Below are 22,408 nucleotides of genomic sequence, written 5' to 3'. Positions count from 1 at the left end.
GAAATCTGTCTTTTCTGTTCCTGCTGCCACTTTATTAGTTTAAGTTCTCAGCATTTCTCACCTGGATTATTGCAGTGGCATTCTGTCTGGCATTCTCTTTAATCTCTCTGCACATTGCTGCCACAGTGATTCTTTTTAAGAGACTAGTCTTAATGTTTCCTTTTATTTATTTAAAATTTCTCCTATGGCTGTTTCTGTCTAGCATTCAGGATACTGTTCAAACCCCTTTACCTAGAGTATAATTTTTCTTCACGATAGGCTACTTTCTTTTTTTCTAGCCTCAGCTCCTACCACTCCCCTACTTTATGCTCTAGTCATGGCAAACTACTATAGTTTCTGGAATGTGGCATGCTAATAGTTTATCTGAAATGACCTTCCTTTTCTTATTCTATCACATTTTCAAATGTAGTTCCTATTAACATGGAAAGTCTTCCTTGATTCTCCTTTCTCCACCTGGTATATATGCTTCTCTCAGTTTCCAGAAGTACTAGCTTACAGCCTGCCTTAAAATTATGTTATCCTGTAATTATTCATAAATGTGACTTTCTGTCCCATTTGTAAATTCTTTTGTAGCATGAACAATGTATTTTTCCATTTTGTATTCTCATCCTGTAGACAGTGCCTAGCACCTAATAGGGACTCAACTTTGAATGACTGGTGGAAACTCAGTATCATCAAGACATCTTAACACAGTTTGTTGAGAGATTTTTGGTCATCTGAATGGTATTACGGGTCTGAAGGAGTTCTCAAAATTACCCAAGGAAAATATTATATACTATAAATCAAACTTCTATAACTATGATATCCATCCATATCTAAAGGCAAAACAAATTTGCCTATTGAAGAGTAATCCAGGGAGTGCTGAAAATTTAACAAACGGGTTAATTGGCAAATGCTGCAACAAAGAGAGACAAATATGGAAACTATATCATGTTCCAAGCACCCAGTCAGGGATGTAGTCTCTCTTTGTACTGTCTCCCTGTAGAAAACATCTGCTCAGCAGCTCTCCTGGAGAAATTTGCTGACTACTAGACTAGGTTGTATTTCCATAGCAACTGTACTTTTTTTTTTTTAAATCAAAATATCTATTCTATTTTAATATTGTTTTCTGTGTTAGATACTAAACTCCAGGAGGTGAGGTGCTGGGCTGAATCATCATTGCTGGGACCATAGAGGTACTCATAAATGTTAGGTGAATGAATGATTACATCATGATGGGCAGTCAGAAAGAAATTAAGGTCCCACTTCCTGTCTGTTTATATGCAAATATTTGATTATGTTATTCTCAAAACTCTTCAGTTCCTTATTTCCTGCCGGACATTTTAACATGCAGGGTTACTTAGCTTTCTGAGGCTTTATTGTCAGCAGCAGTAACCAGCTCTGGCTAGCTTAGACAGGAAAACAAGTATTAAAGGAGGATTGGGTAACTCTCACACAAAATGGATGGGACATATAGAGATTCAGATTTGGAGACAAGTGGGAAGTAAGGGAGTTTTGAAAGTATACAGTCTGATCCAGATGCCACAGCTGCTGTTGAATTTTTCTTGCTCGACTACTGCTGTGACTGCTCATTTAATCACACCCACTCTTTGTTTCCCAGGATTCACTGGTTTATGTGGGAGTATCTGATTGCTGAGTCTAGCTCTTGTACCTTTACCTTGGCTACCATGGGTTTATGGAGAGGAAGAACCCATCTCTGCGTTTGGTTTCTGAAGTGGGAGGTAGAGCCCTGCATCCTTCCAAAACTCACAGTGGACAATTCCACAAAACTTGGAAACAATTCCAACGATTGCCAGGGTAATTGTATTTTTAAAATGAGATGATGTGTGTTAGAAATAGATAATCGGTGCCATGAATAGAAGTCAGCACAGCGACAGAGGACCTCTCAGCAATTCAGTCTTTACTTTCTGCAGAAGGGGTGCTACTGACAGATGAAACAATGGCGAGAGCACACTTGAACAAGGGAAAAGCAACATATTTATCCCTTACACAATTGGGTCGTCCTTACTGCTGTGTCCTGCATCCATTGACTGGAGCTGGACCTCACAGTCTTAAACTGATACCTGATTTTTAATAACCTAAAACTTTCCTAAGTAGGTAAGTGCAAGGGAGAACAAAGAAGGAGAGGAAGTTGCTTATGAAAGGTTTAAGGAAGCAATAACATTTCCAAATAAGGAAGGGGCATAAGCTGTGAGCTAGGACTTGCCTGGGCCTGTCCAATCATGCCTGAGTAAGCCAAAGCAACTAACTGGGCTAAAGTGTAAGAACTAATAGTTGATAGGAGGCTTTAGAGTAAGAAGCTATTATTTTTAGTGTCTATTATTTTGTTTTTAAACCAAGACAAACTTTGAAGAGGAACTTTTCTACTTTCTGCATGTGTATTAAGTACTTAGAATGCCTGGCACTTAGCATACATTCAATAAGCAGTAGTCAGTGAAATACAGTATATAGTTTTGGGTCCAGTTTACATTCTTAGCTGCCTCATTTCCTTCCAACATGAAAACGCTATAAATCCAAAATGTTTATGCTGTTGTCCTTAAATATACCTTGTGCTTTCCACCACTGTCTTCTCCATATGCCACCTCTTTCTCTCTTTTCTGTCTTTCTTTTATGGCTCTGTGCAAATCTTTGCTGATTCTCAGTAAGAAAGAAGTACTGGTCCATGTATTTGTTATTTCTCTATGCCATCCACTTTGGCACTTAGCATTTTATGATAGTTTTCTTGGTATTTGTATGTTATCTTTGATAAAGTAGTCTGCTAGAGGGTAAAGGAGACTGATTATTTTTGGGGGAAAAACAGTTTAGTAGAAGGAACATGAAGCTTGGAGTCAGAAATCCTTGGTTCCAGCTTAGCACTAGCTATTACTACTTATGTGACCTTGGACAAGTTTCTGAATGTGTTCTTTTTATATAAAATGGAGATAACACTATAGGATTTTGGTGAGGGTCAGATGAAATATGTATGAGAAGGAAAAGGCTGTGTAAACTGTATAACGTATGATTGCTTTTGTATGTATCTTGTACCTAATGTCATGCCTTACACGTAGGCTTAATATATTAATGATAATGATTTTTTTAAACAATCATATCAGATTTTCATGGCATCAAAAGACATGTAATTTTTTTTTTGAGACGAAGTCTTGTTCTGTCGCCAGACTGGAGTGCAGTGGTGTGATCTCGGCTCACTGCAAACTCCGCCTCCTGGGTTCACACCATTCTCCTGCCTCAGCCTCCTGAGTAGGTGGGACTACAGGCACCCACCACCATGCTCGGCTAATTTTTTTTTCGTATTTTTAGTAAAGACAGGGTTTCACCATGTTCGCCAGGATGGTCTCGGTCTCCTGACCTCATGATCTGCCCGCCTCGGCCTCTCAAAGTGCTGGGATTACAGGTGTGAGTCACGGCGCCAGGCAAGACATGTACTTGTAGATACATTTACAAAATTGTAATCAGATTGTGATGAAAATGTTATAGCTATCTTTTATTTTGTTCATGTATAATTCAATATTCAGTAATTACTCTTGGTTCCAATAAAATGTTATATTGTTGTATTTTATACTGTAGCATAATTTATTAGATTTCAAATTCCATCAGATTATTTTTGTTCAGTTAAATAAAGAATATGATTTCTCTTGCAGATTTTGCCCTTAGAAACTAATTCTAAAGAGAGTGATTTGAGAGCGTTCTGTTCAAAAGCGTATAATATGGGAGTAAGTCCAGCTGGCAACTTTTTTTTTTTAATGCTTAGATTAGTCTTAAAGAGGGAGAAAATGTACAGAGATTTTAAAATATAGTTCATTTTTCTGAATGGTCTTTTCTTTCCTCTCTTTAACATCATAAAACTTGGTATTTAAATGGAATATTGTGTATGAAAAGACCCCAGATGCAAAGTTGTAGCCCAACAGGTCTAGTGAAAGATTACATAGGCTTTGCCTCTCTTCATTTAGGAGACCTGTGTTTTTAGTTTGTTTTAGTTATGTGGCTAGCACTTAGAGTTTTCAGTGAAAGAAAATTTTCTCTAAACAATTTCATCAGCAGACAAATAAGCTTTGATGGAAACCGTTTCTATAGAAGGTTATACTGGAATTTGACAAAACCAAGTTTTGTTAAGCAAATGTATGATTTTTTAAATGCAACTAAATGTTACACCTTACCAAAGAGGACTACAGTGTCTTGATCAGCTGGGTGATACCTTCCAATGGGTGGGTTAAACAACCAACGTTTATGTCTTGTAGGTCTGGAGGCTGGGAAGTCCAAGGTCAAGGTACTGGTAGATTCAGCTCCTAGTGAGGTCTCTTTACAGGGTTGTAGATGGCTGCCTTCTTTTTTTGTCCTCAGATAATAGAGATTGAGAGAGCTGTGGTCTTTTTTCCCTGTCTTATAAGGACACTAATCCCATCATAGGAGCTCCACCCTCATGACCTCACCTAAATCTGATTACCTCCCACAGGTCCTTTCTCCAAATACCATCATACTGGGGGTTAGAGCTTCAACGTAGGACATTTAGAGGGACACAAACATTAAGTTCATAACATTCAGGTGGCAAGTGAGCGTATAAAAATGCTCAACATCATATGTCAGTAGGGAATTACAAATTGCAACAACAATGACATATTACCACATGCCTAGTAGGATGGTGAAAATCCAAAACCAACACCAGCAAATGCTAAGGGAGAATGTGGAGCAACAGGAATTATGATGGAATGCAAAATGGTACAGCTCCTTTGGTAGTCAGTTTGGCAGTTTCTTATAAAAGTAAACATACTCGGCTGGGCGCAGTGGCTCATGCCTGTAATCCCAGCACTTTGGGAGGCCAAGGCGGCCGGATCATGAGGTCAAGAGATAGACACCATCCTAGCCAACATGGTGAAACCCCGCCTCTACTAAAAATACAAAAATTAGCTGGGCATGGTGGTGCACTCCTGTAGTTTGGCTACTCGGGAGACTGAGGCAGGAGAATCGCTTGAACCCAGGAGGCAGAGGTTGCAGTGAGCAGAGATTGCGCCACTGCACTCTGCCTGGCAACAGAGTGAGACTCTGTCTCAAAAAAAAAAAAAAAAAAGTAAGCATACTCTTGCTGTATGACCCAGCAATTGCATACCTTGTATTTACCCAAGTGGGCTGAAAACTTATGCCCACACAAAAACCTGCACATGGATGTTTAACAGCTTTATTCATAATTCCAATAACTTGGAAGCAACCAAGATGTCCTTCAGTAGGTGAACAAATCAATAAACTGTGGCACATCCAGACAGTGGATATTATTTATTGCTAAAAATAAATGAACTGTGAACCCATGAAAAGACATATAAAATCTTAAATGAGTATAAGTGAAAGAAACCAATCTGAAAAGGGTACATAAGGTATGATTTCATATTCTGGAAAATACAAAACTGTGGAGACAGTAAAAAGATGAGTCCAGGGGTTAGCAGAGAGAGGGATAAATAGAGTACAGAGGTTTTTTAGGGCAGAGAGACTATTCCCTATGATAACATAATGGTGGATACACATTATACGTTTGTCAAAACCCATAGAATATACACCAAGTGTGAACCCTGATATGAACTGTGGGCTTTGGGTGATGGTAATGTGTCAATGTAGGTTCATCGATTGTAGCGAATGTACCACTGTGATGTGAGATGTTGATAGTGGGGGAAGTTGTGTGTATGTCAGAGGCAGAGGGTATATGGGAACTCTGTACTTTGTTCAGTTTTGCTGTGAACCTTAAACTATAAAAAATAGTCTATTTTTACGGCAGGAAAAAAAAAAGCTTTCAATTTAGCTATCAGGCCAGATCTTCTGACATCAACCAGTATACTGCAGTTCAATTCTGGAACTAACCACTCTGAATTAGTGTCAGACTCCACAAGTTTCAAGAGCATGGTCCCCAACAGGACTGCCCCCGCTTCAGACACCAGCTACAAGTCAAGTTCCCAGGCCACTCATACTTGTCAACTGGCTCGAAATCCAGGGGGTTCCCAAGACCCTTCTCACTACCTCGCCATAAGATTTCCCTGAATTCAGATGCCATTTGCAAGTTCAGGGATCTCCAGGTCACCCATATTTCTGACCAACTGTCTATATATTCAGAGGGGGTCCTAGAAGACACATATAGCAAGATCTCGAAGAGTCCTGAATGCAGAGTTTTTATGCCCTCTCCCTGTATACTTAGAGCACAGTTCCCTCCCAGCACATTAGTGGATTCACCAACCAGAAAGCTATTCTTCACTTCAGTGTCTAGAGTTTCTATTGGGACTTCATGATGAAGACTTGATTGATTGAACACTAATTGATTGAACTAAATTTTTAGCTCCACTTTCCTCCTAAGAGGTTGGACTGGTCCAAAGGCCCCTAATCACACAATTAGTCTTTCTGGTGACTAGCTGCTATCCTGAGCCATCTTGTTAACAGAAACCCTGGTGTGAATCAAGGGGCTTATGAATAACAAAGATACTTTTATCACCTGGGAAATTCCAAGCATAAAGCTCCTTGCCAGGAACCCAAAACAAAGACAAATTCAGCACCAGGTGTTGAAAAAACAGTAGCTCTTGATAGCCTAATTTTTTTCAAAAGTATATCATGGAAAGCTGAGGTGATTGAAAAGTATTTAAGATTGAAAGATTTAAGAGGATCTCTATTAATCTAGTATTTTAATAGATGTTTTAGCTATGTAAATCTTTATCATGCAGTTTTGAATTTTATATATATGATTTTATGCATAAATATATTTCTTTGATAAAAAGAAGAGAGGACTTAACTTGGAAAGATCAGCCAATAGAACAACAGAGGACCCTTTCCAGTTTTTACTACTTCACACTGTCAAACAGATGACCTTAAAAACAGTTTTTGTCTGGGTCTAGGTCATTTCTTTGGACTTAATTTTCCTTTTAATAGCAAGTTATTTCAGAGTGTTTTAGGTATCCACTTTCTCTAAGGAAGTGCTTAGTTATATTTTTCTCTTGCAGATTGATTATACCGGAACAGAGCCTTCCAGTCCCTGCAATAAATGTTTATCTCCGGATGTGACACCTTGCATTTGTACCATTAACTTCACACTGGAAAAGTCATTTGAGGTCTGTGTTTCCAAGTAATGTGCTAGAAAAGCCATGCTTTAAAAAATACTGATGTTGTACTAAATGTCTTTTACTAGGTATTTTCCTTTTATAGAGGAGTCACTTTAATTTACTGGAATTTATAGGCTTTTGAGGAAGATCGTTTTATGTGTTTGGCTGTTGGATTTTGCTGTCTAGTAATTAAATACATTTATTTGAATGGTTTATTTTAGTTCTTTGTAGACAAAATTTAAGACATTGTATTTTATACTTTCACTAGATAATTTTATGACTGTACAAATCAATTTTTTATCAAGGTATATATACTTGTATTTTTAAAATTATTGCTCAAATTATTTTGCGTACTTACAATACTAAAGCAAGCTTTACTTTAGAAAATAATAATTCTCCCATCACTTAATTGAATTATTTTAAGACATATGAAGCATTGTAAAAATGCAAACACTTATTAAAACCTTACTGATCATTTATGTTTTTATTAGTAGTTAGAAATCCATCTGTTTGCATTTACACTGCCATTCTGAGCACATGCTAACGGACATAAAGATTCAGAATAGGCATGTAAAGACCACTTTGTATTCTCCTGTGCCTGAAAATTGAGCTTAATTATTCTTAAGGGAGCAAAACTGCATTAATATATGCCAACTTTTTAGATTTTCTGCACTTAAGATTTTCTAAAGGTAGTGATGACTTTAATAGTCCCTAATAGTTGGTTGCCATCTAGTGGTTATAGATGTTCTTGCACTGAGATAAAGGACAGGATAATGCTGTCTTCGAATAAAACATGAAAACAAATTTTGTAGAAGAGAAATGTAATTATTTAACTTTGTTTCAGCAGAAACAAAATGTACATTTAAAGCATCTTTACAAGTTCATGATTTTTCAATGTGATGGGCAGGCAATAAAGATGCAATAAGTTCCGCTTTTGTTAAAACAGGCACAATTGAAGAAATGAGAGACTAGTAGTGATATAGAAGCTCCAATATTTTTCTCTCCCATTCAGAAAACACTTCAGAACTTGTTTTTTGCAAAGGCAGTCAACCTCAAATTCAATCTCTTGTGGATTCTGTGTTTCTTCACAAGCTCAAACTTTGAATTGGACTAAACTCTTTTTAGGGAACTTCAAGTAGGTTATTTTGTCTCAGTGTTTATTCAAAGAATCTCTCTTTCAGTTTGCAAATTGAATTTACTGTACCGAATCCTGAGGTAATGCTTCCTTTTAAAAAAAGAATATTAATTGTCTCAATTTCTGTGATGTAATTTTGATATTCCCCCTCTTCCACAAGAAGGTTTCCATGTAAACATTTTCTTTATATAGAATGGGAAAATTTGCATGGTTTGACATTTGAAGTCAAGCATTAAATAAATGATGTGTATATGAAAATAGCAAATCGAATGAAGTATGCTTATAATGTTACTGAATTACTTTTAATTAAGGATAAGAATATAGAAAATAGAAGTAGCATCCAGAAATGAGAAAATAGCTTAATGTTGGCTACTTCTAAAAATAATCATTTAAGATGGCTTCTTAGCATCTTCTAAATAATTGTAATGTTTATAGGTTACCCTTCTTTCCCAGGTTATTTCAAAGTTTGCTCTATTAAACATATTAAAGTACTTTTCTTGATTATTATAAAGTGGCTTATTATCATAGAGACTCTACTAATTTGTAGTTTATTAACTCATATAGTATCCTCTTGAGGAATTTATTACATCCCATTTCAAGTTCAGAATTCACTTGGACAAAAAAAATGAATGTTTCAGCTGGACGTGGTGCTATAAACCTATAGTGCATACCTCCCAGCATCTAGGGACAGAGGTGGGAGAATAGCTTGGGCCCAGGAATTAAGGGTCAGCCTGGGCAACATAGCAAGTCTCTAGTCTCTGGGATTAAAAAAAAGAAACAAGTTTGATCATTATCCCTGTGAAATGTTGATGCTAACTGAGTGAAGACCAGTTTGAATTAGAGAAAATTTTAAATTGAAGGTAGCTCAGAGTAGGTAATAGATTCCTTGAAGATTCTTTTTTAGTATAAATAGTACTTCTTTGATGTCTTTAAGGATAGTTTTAAAGTTTACTTGTGGATTTTTGTAACATACTTTCTTTAACCTTATTTACAGTTGTGCCATTTTAGATTGCTAAGTACTGGTGGAATTTACCCCACTATCTATTACAAATTGTAACCTAATAAAGTCCAAATTACGTAGCTTTTATGTACACATGAAATAAGTTTATACAGAATAGTTTTATATGAAAATTTTCCCTCTGTTTCTCTAGGGCAATGTGTTTATGTATTATGGACTGTCTAATTTCTATCAAAACCATCGTCGTTACGTGAAATCTCGAGATGATAGTCAACTAAATGGAGACTCTAGTGCTTTGCTTGTAAGTAAAATGATAAATATGAAAATATATCTGTAAAATAAGAATATGTGGTAACTGTTCAGTTAGAATTGTTAGGATGAAATTAAAGTGTTGTCATTTATAGTTTGTATAGTGAGGATTTTTTTTTGCCCCCTGAGGCAGAGTTTCACTTTGTCGCCCAGGCTGGAGTACAGTGGCACAGTCTCGGCTAACTGCAAACTGCACCTCCCAGGTTCAAGCAATTCTGCCTCAGCCTCCTGAGTAGCTGGAATTAGAGGCGCATATCACCACGCCCAACTAATTTTTGTATTTTTAGTAGAGATGGGGTTTCAACATGTTGGCCAGGCTGGTCTTGAACTCCTGACCTCATGATCCACCCACCTCAGCCTCCCACAGTGCTGGGATTACAGGCATGAGCCACTGTGCCCGGCCTGTATCATGAGGATTTTTAGTTAAAATATTTTTTCCTGGAATTTGCACAAATGCATTGATGCCCAGACTGGTTTGGAAATCTGTATGGACTAGGGGATCTTAATTTCTTTACTGTGGTTCAGTTTTTCAGTTTTCCATAGTAGTGGCTAGTGCCTAAGTATTTTTTTTTTTTGAAACAGAGTCTCACTCTGTCGCCCAGACTGGAGTGCGGTGGCCTGACCTCGGCTCACTGCAACCTCTAACTCCTGGGTTCAAGTGATTCTCCTGCCTCAGCCTCCCGAGTATCTGGGATTACAGGTGCGCACCACCAAGCCCGGCTAATTTTTGTATTTTTAGTAGGGACGGGGTTTCACCATGCTGACCAGGCTGGTCTCAAACTCTGGACCTCAGGTGATCCGCCCGCCTCGGCCTTCCAAAGTGCTGGGATTACATGGGTGAACCATCACCCGGCCCTAAGTATTTTATGTTACTGTTGCCAATGCAACACACATTCAGAGGCCCCGAGCTATGTAGGATTTCTTAGAATTGACAAATCTCTTAGAATACAATTTAGGACTATGTTGTGAGCAGCAGGGGCCTCCTAAACGTAAACTGTAACTGCTCTAGGTTGCCCTGATTGGTTTTATTGCTGATCATCAGTTCCTGATGTGTGGGATTTTAAGCAATACAAGTCTACTTAAAGATTCCTTGGTATATATACACAGGGTTCTGGTTAGGCCTATGATAGTTTGAATCTATGTGGGGTTTATTCCATAGGATCCAATCTTTAGCACTCAAATCCAGAGAAGATGATGTACTGTGAGATACACCAAGTTTCTAGACCTTTCTGAATGTGTTTTTTTGGGATTATAGATTGTGTGTGTTCCAAAACCCCAGAAATGGTGGCTGATTTACAGTTATTTTATTTACATATGTGCTCTGTTCACTGAGGGTAAAGAAAACTGAAACTGATTCTTTTCTTATAAACTGCAAGCAAAGATTTCAGGCCAGACCAGGAATTGATCAACTTTTTCTGTAAAGGGCCAGATACTATGTGTAAGGCCCTTTACAATCTGGCATCAGCCTCATTATCTTATATACTATCTTTAATACATTAAACAAGGCCTGGCTGCCCTGGGCCTTGTTTGCTGTTCCCTAACCATGCATTGTGGCACAAGTCATCTGCTCATCTTGCCATTTAGCATTTCATTTATTTAGAATGCCATTTTTACTCTTTCCCTGGAGGTCTTCTCATCTCAAGGCCTGCTATTTTTCTCAGTGTCCTTCCATGCAAAAATGTGCTTCTTTACATATTTCATTTTTTTTTTTGTTCCAAGTCACTACCACGTTTTGCTTTGATAAACAAATTGTGTCTCACATCATCCAATCCTCCTCTTTTCCAGGCCATTCTCATAGCAGCTGTAGTGATGTTTTTAAAAAGTATAAATATCACTTCACTACCTAAAATCTTTTAGTGGTCATATTAGCACTTGTAGTAAAATCTCAGGATGAGCTGAGCTATGCATAATCCTCTTATCTCATCACATATCATCCTCCCTCTTGGCATGCTCCAGCTACATTCACCATTACCTTCACAGAAATAAGTTCTTCTTTAGTGGCATGTGGTGTTCTCTTTGCTTCTTTACATGGCTGGTTCCTGGTCTTTTTTTATGTCTTAACTTAAATGATACCTCCTCCAGAGTCAAACTTTTCATTACCATAGATTCTAAAGCAGCTCCTCCTATCCTTTTTCCATTACATACTCGAATGGCCTCTTCATAACACCTACTGTAATTTATAATTACATATTTGCTTATCTGTTATCTTTCTTTTCAGCTATACTGTAAGCTCATGAGGGCAGGGAGCATGACTTTCTTTAATCACTATTTACCAAGTGCCTGGCTAGTGCTTGCACATGGAAGGCATTTAATAAACATTTGCTGAATGAATGTAGACATCTTCATCCTGGCTCTTATTTCTTATGACAGTTGGTTTGTAAGGGTCTGCTTCCTCTGTTACATTTTGAGTTGCTTAAAAATAGGGATCGTATTCTTTTCATTTTTCTGTTTTTAGCACCTAGTATGGTACGTGCTACATATTAGGTACTCATCAAATAGCTTTTTTTTTTTTTTTTTGAGATGGAGTCTCACTACTCTGTCACCCGGGCTGGAATGCAATGGTATGATCTCAGCTCGCTGCAACCCCTGCCTCCCGGGTTCAAGCAGTTCTCTGCCTCAGCCTCCTGAGTAGCTGGGATTACATGCGTGCGCCACCACGCCCAGCTAATTTTTGTATTTTTAGTAGAGATGTGGTTTCACCATATTGTCCAGGCTGGTCTTGAACTCCTGACCTCGTGATCCACCAACCTCGGCCTCCCAAAGTGCTGAGATTACAGGCGTGAACCACTATGCCCGGCTTGTTTTTGTTTTTTTTGAGACAGGGTTGACTTTGTCACCCAGACTGGAGTATAGTGGCATGACCTCTGCCCACTGCAACCTTCGCTTCCCGGACTCAAGCAAACCACCCACCTCAGCCTCTCAAGTAGTTGGGACTAAAGGCGCACGCCACCATGCCTGGCTAATTTTTTGTATTTTTGTAGAGGTGGGGTTTCCCCATGTTTCCCAGGCTTATCTTGAACACCTGGACTCAAGGGATCCTCCCGCCTTGGCTTCCCAAAGTGATGAAATTAGAGGCATGAGCCACTGCACCTGACCCTCGTCAAATAGCTTTTGTAAGCCCGTTAATGCAAAGTACCTAGCATTGCTTAGTTTAGTACCTGACACATAGGTAGTAAATAATATTTTCCTTTCTTTTAAAACTTCCTTAAGAATTTAGTGGCTAGCAGATAGATTTGCCCTAATGTTAATAGCTTTATCAATACAGATGGTGTAGGGACCAAATAGCTGAGAAGTCAAACATTGAAGAGACTTTATGAGATACCTGCCACAGGCTTCCTTAGCCTTCTCTTATCTTTTCCATTCACACAAGTGCTTTTTTCCAGTCTAGACATGGAGAATATAGATGCAAGTCAAGGTTAGCTGGTAATGAAATAATCCTAAGAGGTCTAATTAGGGTCTTCTTAATTTCAAATTGAGATTATCTTGGTATGTTTATGTGTTTTGAGACATAGCTTAATGTGGCGGGAGGGTCCCAGCTCAGACAGACACCTAACCTCAGGCTTGATACATCAATTTCTAGTTGAATCCCATAACTGCCACACCTCTTTAAGATCCTTAGTAGGGACTAAGTCAAAACCAAATCTGGACCACAGGCAAATGTTCTGCCTTGTAGCGTTTTTGTTTTTCTTGTACCTGGATGTACAGTTTAAAGGTTGATATATTCTAGGAATCTGCACTAGACTCCTTCCTTCCTTTCTTAGATATAGGATTTAACCCCAAATCACAAAATTTGAGATTGTATAATTGGACATATTTATTTTGTGAAGCCCAGTTAAATTAAAGGAATTGCCCAAGGAACTAGAACTTCTAGCGTCTTTAGTTCCAGTTTAAGATTTTCTTGTTGTATCACAACTGGATTGGCAATAGACCATTTCTTAATTTTTCTTGGGCAGAAAACCCTTTGTGGTAATGTTTCTGTGATAAGAAAATCAAAAAGATGTTTATTTGATATATGCGTATATGACAAAACATATGCAAGTAAAGGTTATGTTAAAAAGGTAAGACAGTAATGTTCAGAATACATTTTGAATATTTAAATGTGGTGGTATTTATAGCCTACTTACATTACAGACCTATGTATTACAAGTGAGGAAAATATAGGTGTTGAATTCTTAATCAGTAATTTAGGGATAGCTCATAATTTAGGGATAGCTCATAGTTCTCTCAAAGGCCTGGATAATAATTTCTCTTTTCTTTTCCTTCTAAAAACCAGAACCCCAGTAAGGAATGTGAGCCTTATCGAAGAAATGAAGACAAACCAATTGCTCCTTGTGGAGCTATTGCCAACAGCATGTTTAATGGTATGATATAGATACAAATATAGACATATATAATTAGGACAGTTTGCATAATTTCATTACAGATTTGATTAGTAAACATGAATGAAATTGAGAAACTCCAACATTTAAAACTAAATCGAGTATTGAATGGGGTATTATAATGCTTTGTGATTTTCTTTTGAGCATACTTACATTTAGAATGGATTTCTGTCTCTGAGAAGAAAGAAGCAGAAACATTCTGCTAATCTTCGTATTTCATATAACTTAAAATAAAAGTCAGGCTGACCTTCCCACTGACTTTGTTTTTGTCATTGAAAAGGAGCTATAATTGATCGTTTAGAGCAGCACTATCTGATAGAAAGATAATGTGAGCTGTAAATACAAGTCTTGTAGGTAATTTTACAGTTTCTTTCTTTCTTTTTTTTTCTTTTTCTTTTTCTGAGACAGAGTCTCGTTCTGTCGCCCAGGCTGGAGTGCAGTGGCGTGATCTTGCTCACTGCAACCTCTGCTTCCTGGGTTCAAGCATTTCTCTTGCCTCAACCTCCCAAGTAGCTGGGATTACAGGCGCCCACTACCACACCTGGCTATATTTTTTGTATTTTTAGTAGAGATGGGGTTTCACCACATTGGTCAGACTGGTCTTGTACTCTTGACCTCGTAATCCACCCACCTTGGCCTCCCAACATGCTGGGATTACAGGCGTGATACACCGCGCCTGGCCTGGTAATTTTAAATTTTCTAATAGTCCTATTTAAAACTGTGAAAAGAAGCAAGTGAAATTAATTTTAGTAATACATTTTATGTAACACAATATATCCAAGAGACTATTATTTCAGCATGTAATGCTGTATAAAAGTTGAGATACTTCATATTCTAATTTTTTATACTAAGTCTTTGATATCTGATGTGTATTGTACACTTACAGAACATACTCATTTGGACCAACCACATTTCAAAAGCCTCAGTAGCCCTGTGTGCCTAGTGGCTGTTGTATTAGACAATGCAGACAGATAAATGGATAAGCAAGAAGCAATTAGGGATGCATTATTGGAAGGAAGGAAGGAAAGGTAGATTTACCTTGCAATTATAGTTGGCTTAATATTAAAACATTTGATCTTAGTGCATGTCAGCTAGCCTATGGGTAGGTGAATTAGAACGCTGTTAAGGGAAGAGAAGTCCACCTAGCATTATAAAGTTACCATAGTTAATCCACATAGGAATAAAGAACAAATGTGAATCATATGCCTACTCTGTCACAACCACTTTTGGAAGCAAATATCAGGTCCTTATTTCTCACAGAGTTAAGCAGATGCTATGAGTTTTCAAGAGATATTTAGTAATGTCTTCCTTTTCTTGTGTTTAGATACATTAGAATTGTTTCTTATTGGCAATGATTCTTATCCTGTACCTATCACTTTGAAAAGAAAGGTATTGCTTGGTGGACAGATAAAATGTGAAATTCAGAAATCCCCTGGAGGAGACAACCTGGAAGAACGATTTAAAGGTAAAACATTACTAATATCCCTTAAAAAATTAAACTAGGAGTTGTAATGAAGTATTTAAAATTTTCTGTCTTCAGAATCTTAAAGTTTATGCTTTGAAAAAAACAATTTTCTTTCCTCACCTTCATACCAAGTTAGGTAAATGTTCTAATGTACTAAAATTCTAAAGGAAATGTATACTTTTAATTATGAATTCAGTTTCTGTGGTGTCTTATAAGCATTTCAGCTATAATATTTTAAAATTGCAACAAAGCTTCTTTTGAATAAACCCCTATTTATTATCCAAATTTATTTGTTTCTCTGTCACTTTAATTTCACAATGTAATATTTTGTCTCCTCATCCCTTCCCCACTCCTTTTAAGGTACAACAAAGCCTGTGAACTGGCTTAACCCAGTTTACGTGCTGGATTCTGACCCAGATAATAATGGATTCATAAATGAGGATTTTATTGTTTGGATGCGTACTGCAGCATTACCTACTTTTCGCAAGTTGTATCGTCTTATAGAAAGGAAAAGTGATTTACACCCAACATTACCAGCTGGACGATACTCTTTGAATATCACATACAGTATCCTTTTTTGGCTGGGTATACAGATTCATAGAGCTTGAAAGGAGTCTACTCCAGCCTTATATGTGTTATGTGGCATGTTACCTTGGGTTTTAGTTTTGGGATCTACGTTTTTACAAAAGTATGTGTGGTATATGCGAGAATGTATTTTAAAATTTATATCTTCTAGTAATGTTTTCAATTTGCATATACTTGGTACTGGGATTTGAAGCATATTGTTTGGTAAATTACTTAAAATGTAGGTGATTGATTTATTAACAAGCTAGGTATTTTTAAAAGGGAGATTGTAATTGGGCTTAATGTAAAGGCCAATGAGAGTACCTAAAATTGGGAGTTGAGTGGTACTGGGCTGTTTTAATATATATGTTTTTAGATATTAAAAATCAATGGATGTGTTAATTTGTATCAATGTAATTGTTTATAATTTTGATCTATTGGTAGTATCAAAACTCAAAACATTTTATTATTAGCTGTTTTGTTCCACATTAATAAGTTCACATTCAGTGCTGATAAATAACATTTATTCCACTCTATGTGTTAACACTGTGCTGAGTGTTCTCTGCTCATTATTTAATTCAGGCAGCAGCATATCTCCCTATTATAGACCAGAATACAGGAATATCGAGCACTTAAGTAACTTATCTGACTTTACACAGGTAATAATAATGAGTTGGGGTTCATAACCAGGCTGTTGACTCCAAAAGCCATAATTTTACTCTCAGCTACCAACATAGGCTGCATCTCCGCTAGTTCACTCAGTTACACCAACCCATATCTGCATAGATGCAGTCTTTATTAGGAGGGAAATAGTAATTTCTTTTATTCTAACCAAAGTCTTTACATCTTTTAATCTGGAGCCTATATTTTACATACACTGTGAGTGAAGAGATCTCCCAATGCTAGAATCTTAAATGTTTGCTGATCTTTGCATTTTTTATTTTCTTTTTTTTTTTTTGAGACGGAGTCTCGCTCTGTCGCCCAGGCTGGAGTTGCAGTGGCCAGATCTCAGCTCACTGCAAGCTCCGCCTCCCGGGTTCACGCCATTCTCCTGCCTCAGCCTCCCGAGTAGCTGGGACTACAGGTGCCGCCACCTCGCCCGGCTAGTTTTTTGTATTTTAGTGGAGACGGGGTTTCACCGTGTTAGCCAGGATGGTCTCGATCTCCTGACCTCGTGATCCGCCCGTCTCGGCCTCCCAAAGTGCTGGGGTTACAGGCTTGAGCCACCGCGCCCGGCAGCATTTTTTATTTTCATAATCCAAATGAGTCATAATCCAGGTGGGTTTTGGTTTTAAAATGGATTAGTAAATGGTTAAATTAATAGACCCAATTTCACAATAAGGTTTTTTTTGGGTTCTAGTCTCTTGATATTGCACCTGAATACACAATTAAATATGGCCTGCTATGGCAAGCTAAAAGTGACCAAGTTTTTGAAACTAAATCCACATTGGAGCAGTTTTGGACAGACAGACCCAGTTCAAGTGCTGGTTTCTAGAACATTATCCTGAGGAGATAGTCAAACTAGAGAGCAGCTCTGTTAAAATTAGCATCCAGAAAATCTCTAGAGAGTAAGGGCACATTTAGCAACCTGTAGCCTAGGGCACAATGAAGGGAAGTCTGTGAAGCACTGAGGAATTCTTAGTTGATAGATAATTGCCACACAGGAATTCTGCAGCAGGGTCCCAACTTTGAAAGAACTATCTAAAGGAATGCATGATATACGGCAGATTGAGAAGACTTGATAAGATAGAAATTTGGACCTGCAAAACATCAAGGGTTCATTATCAAAATTGGGCATACGGTGGGAACTGAAGACTTCTAGAATGAAGGCAGAAACCTGTTTCTTTAGGGTTGGGATACTAGAGAGAGACTAGCATGGGCAATTTGATACTGTATCCCACAGAATGTTGGGTTAGCTAGAGGTCTTAAAATCATTCCTGCCTTAGTTTAGGGTTGATTTAAGAAGTTAGCAGAACCGAACCTGCCATTGGGAGTTAGGGACCCATAGGGACCCATCTGTGGGGATGGAGAGTTGAAGAAACTAGAGAAACAGATAGGGCCTAACCCTACATTCAAAAGATGCTTTTGAAAAAGTTGTAAACTTTTTGCATGGAGACTTGGTTCTGGCTTCTTTGCTACCTTACCTCTTGCAAAATTCTACAACTGGTCCATGTAGATAATTCATCTAGTATACTGGTGCCCTATTTCCTAAATCTCCTTAACAGCCCACCCTTCACTTCCACCGTTAGCTATCAGCTGTGTCACAGAATGGGTTTTGCCATTGCTCTAAATCAGCAAGTTAAAACTTTGTTATGCTTTTTGACCTTTTGCTCAGAGCCTTTTCTCTCATAACTACACTCTTGCTACATGTGCTGTTTGAGCTCATAGAGACTTCTAGTCCCTGATTTTTCCGTTTTCTCCTGGTCTGTCAGTCTCCTTGTGTGGGCTTCATTGTTCACTTGAAGTATTTTTTTCACGTTGCATTCCTTTGAGGCCTTTTACCCCTTCCATGTAATGAGAGCTAAAGCACCCAAGAAACTACGTAACCTTTACATTTTGTTTGTTTTGGTAAAATATTTTGGCTTTTACTACTGACATTTAATTTGCGAAATCAGTCTTTCAAGATAATATTTTCTGTGTGTTTGTGATTTAGAACATAGGAGTAAGGTACCTGTATATCCTAGAATTACACAAATGAATTACCAACAATTAAATGGCAACTTTTAAAATTGTCTTTTAAACATCAAGTAACCAGAGATGGAAAATCTTCCTATACCCCTTCAGATTACCCTGTACATTATTTTGATGGACGAAAACGGATGATCTTGAGCACTATTTCATGGATGGGAGGAAAAAATCCATTTTTGGGGATTGCTTACATCGCTGTTGGATCCATCTCCTTCCTTCTGGGAGTTGTATTGCTAGTAATTAATCATAAATATAGAAACAGTAGTAATACAGCTGACATTACCATTTAATTTTATATTATGAAAGCAAATCATCTGCATGTGCATCAAGGCCAGTCCTATTCAACCTAGCTTTCGAATGCTGATGTCTGGTTAGTATGTCATTCTGAAGTTGGCACATAACTTTTCTAAAAAAAAGCAGTCTTTGTTGTTTGCTTCTTCCCTACGGATGGCTTCTGAAAATATATGACGGGTATAAAAAAATTAGCTATATTGATCATATCAACACTGTAATTGCTGAAATGGCATTCTAATGTTTGCTTTTTATTGGGACAGGCCACATGATGCATAGAGCCTCTTTCATGTGACTTGTGTCTACTGCTTAAATCTTTATGCTGTGTTGATGATATTATATTGACATATGATGCTATATATGTGTATGTATTTTGTGGAGAAAGGGATTACAAGTATGAGTATAACGACTTGCTAACCTCTCAGGATTCAGAGAAAGATGAAGAAAGACCATATCTAAATAATATACTTCATCGTTTTCATGTGTATAAATGCTTAAAATACCATCTTTGTTGAGGTTCATGTATCCAGTTTATCCAGTACAGTTATTTGTCAAGCTTAGCTTTGATTTCAAAGGACATGCTTACCTTATCTAGCATAAGAATTAATGCTCATGTCTGCAGTGGTTGGGTAGGTCCTGCTTAGGAGAATTAAAAAATTCCTCTTTCCATTTGGTTAAATGTTGCAGTCAGGAAAACCCCAACTCACTTGGAATGTTTTTATATGTAATCATTTCCCTTGAAGCTTATGCTTTATAAGGGAAGAAAGAATTCAGGTGATATGGGAAAACTGCTTGGCAGAGCTTCATCTTCTGCCTCAACTGTAAACCACATGTAAATGCTTAATGGAGACTATTTTCATTCTTGTGATATTTAACATTCAGAAAATTACTTCAGCTTTGGAAATACCTCAGGCTGTTTTTATTTTGCAGGTAAGTGTTTTGACTTAAGTACTAATATTCCAGAAATTTTTGAAAGCAGTAACCTTAATTTCCTATGTATTTCATTCTACTTTTGCATATAGGTCAAATAGCAATGTGTATGCACATTCTCTTTAGTTAATGCACCAATTGTTTTGGTTGATTTTCCTAAGACATACTTTAAAAGATGTTCTGTAAATTTCCTAATTAAATTATGGGGATTTTGGAGTATGTACATGATAAATTATAATATGTATATGGTTGAAGTTATTTTATTTTTTACTAACTGGAATTATTTTAATATTCCTTATTGAATAAATGCTGTAACTTGTTTGCTATGGAACTTATTCTTAAAGTTCTAGTTAAAAATAATTTTTCCACATGCATGAAAATGTATGTATTAATCAGAGGTGGCTTGATTATATTGAAATTGCTTTTTTTGTTGTTGTTTTTTTTTTTTTTTTTTTTTTTTCTTTTTTTTTTGTTTCTGAAATAACTCATGTTTGTGTAGAAGAATGCCTGTTTTTATTCAGGAGTTTATATTTTCCTTCAGTTATATTTTAAATCAAAAGGCCTGGGTAATGTATACTTTTGATTAATATATACTTTTTTTAAAAAACAAAAAGCAATGTAATGGTTAATAGTAGAAATGTGCCACACTTTTCAAGTTTTATATAACATATGAAATTCAGTTAAAAGAATGTGTATTTCATAATGACTTTTAACTGGTAAAAATATTACTTGCACGAAGTACTTGATGTATGGTTATCCTGAAATTTTGGAGTATTTGGTGCGTTCTTTGTCTAAAAATAGTCTTTGTTTTGTCAGTCCTTCAGAATGTTATTTATTCTGAAAATTGTGTCCCTCTTGCACTTGGCAGTTTATTTTCTGGGATACATTGTTGGGGGAGAGGGGTTTCGCCAGTCTTTCCAGATTGAGTCTGTGCTGTTTAAGGAGGACTACCATCCTGCAACTCTTTTTCTAATTGGGGCACAGAGAGGATGTCAGTCAAGAAAAGTTGAAGAGCCCTTTCAGCACTTTCTCATCTGTGGAGAAGATAGAATCTTAAAATACATTTGGAGTTTTATCTGTTTTACAAGTGCATTGATGGCCTAAGTTCCTCCTATTTTCTGCTGTTTGATCTCTAAGGAACTCCTGTTGCTAAATATGAAGAGTATGGAACATTCATATGATCTCTGTGAAGCATGGTGGGAGGGAAGACATTTCTTTCTCTTATAGGCTTTATGCTCAAATGTCATAGTCACCTTTCAAAGAATCATGTTGCATTTTAAATGCACCCAGCTTAAGTAGAAGGCATTGAAGGATGCATTAATTTTGAATTATGAAAAGATTCCCAGTTGAAGAAATTATTCAGTAAGTAAAAGCTAAGAAATTTCATTGAAATCATAAGGCAGTTTAAGCATAAATTGATAAAAATAGCTGTGTACTACTAATTAATAGAAAATCTTTCAACCAAGAGTCAAGTGAATATCATTTGTTTATTGGCTAGTGAGTTTCTTTGTAACCTTGATTTTATTAAGTAATATTCAGTTAGTATGTCCTATGTTAATAAAAATTAACAAAATTAATTTTGCTATGTTCAGGTGTCTTGATAAAATAACAACGCCCCAGTGTTGTTGCTTATGTTTAGCACTAAATTTTAACACAGGGTCAGTGAGTCCAGCTTTTAACTTCTTCATGCCTGGATGGGATGAAATGTAATTCATTGTTAAATTAATGCATATTTGTATTTATTAATCACTGTGACAACATTAACCATCTGTTCTTACCAGGAAGTGGTCAGATTATCATCTGAGTTACAGTTAGACTGGCTAAGTTTGGTATTAGATCAAGGGGAATGTCCAGTAAACAGAGAGGTAAGGATGATGAAAATAATGAAGTGGGGTACACAGGAAAAACCTGACTAGTGAGGAAGAGCAGCTGAGAGATAGGGTCAGTGAATGTGGTTCAGCCTGCTACCTCTCCTGTCTTCATAGAAATATTGCCTTAGAATTATTGTATGACACTTTTTTTGTTGGTTAAGCTGTAAAGTTTTGTTCTTTGTGAACATGAGTATTTTGAGGGGAGGGTGGAAGGAGTAAGGAAGTGCTCCTTTTATAAGAATTTCGATGCATGAGTGTCTGTTGTAGGGTTTGGATGATCTAGTAAAGTGTTTTAGAACCCTTTTTATCCCATGCACCATTCGGTAAACATAATCACAATTCTGCTAATGTCATTTGGAACTTCAAAATAAATATCTTGTCTAAAAACAAATCAGACAATGGTGGCCTTATTTCCTTTTATATATCTATAAAATGTGTCAAAAGTAACATGTGTACACAGTTTTAAAAAATAAAATAGTAAGTTCTAAAGGCTTTATGATAAAAAATAGCAGTACCTGCCTGAACTTTCCTTCCCTCCCAGAGGCAATCACTTTGACTTCAAAAGTTGTTTCTTCTGTTATTTGTCTTAGTGTATCTAAATAGTATGGCTATTATGTTGCTTGATGTAACAATTTTAGACATTAATGTCTTCTCAGTAATGTTACATGATGATTTAGCTCTCTAACACACATACTTTGCCTTCTATTATATAGTTACATCATAATATTTAGTAAACATACTAACTTATTTAATT

At 36.9% G+C, this 22,408-nt stretch overlaps 1 protein-coding gene across 1 annotated transcript in view; it reads left to right on the top strand.

Annotated features, from left to right (window-relative positions):
• CDC50A (cell division cycle 50 P4-ATPase accessory subunit A) overlaps positions 1-22,045 on the top strand; it is a 32,980-nt gene extending 10,935 nt beyond the window's left edge. Inside the window, 8 exon segments of the mRNA XM_017881127.1 lie at positions 6,966-7,073; positions 9,351-9,458; positions 13,740-13,827; positions 15,170-15,223; positions 15,226-15,256; positions 15,258-15,310; positions 15,671-15,877; positions 18,659-22,045. Coding sequence (XP_017736616.1) covers positions 6,966-7,073; positions 9,351-9,458; positions 13,740-13,827; positions 15,170-15,223; positions 15,226-15,256; positions 15,258-15,310; positions 15,671-15,877; positions 18,659-18,852 — 843 coding nt within the window. The 3' untranslated portion in view covers positions 18,853-22,045.
• Positions 22,046-22,408: the final 363 nt, after the last annotated feature.

The sequence above is a fragment of the Rhinopithecus bieti genome, unplaced genomic scaffold (genome assembly GCF_001698545.2).
Source record: "Rhinopithecus bieti isolate Rb0 unplaced genomic scaffold, ASM169854v2 scaffold_12476, whole genome shotgun sequence".
NCBI lineage: Eukaryota > Metazoa > Chordata > Mammalia > Primates > Cercopithecidae > Rhinopithecus > Rhinopithecus bieti.
Note: the sequence above shows the minus strand (reverse complement) of the source record. Positions and strands in the feature narration are given on the sequence as shown.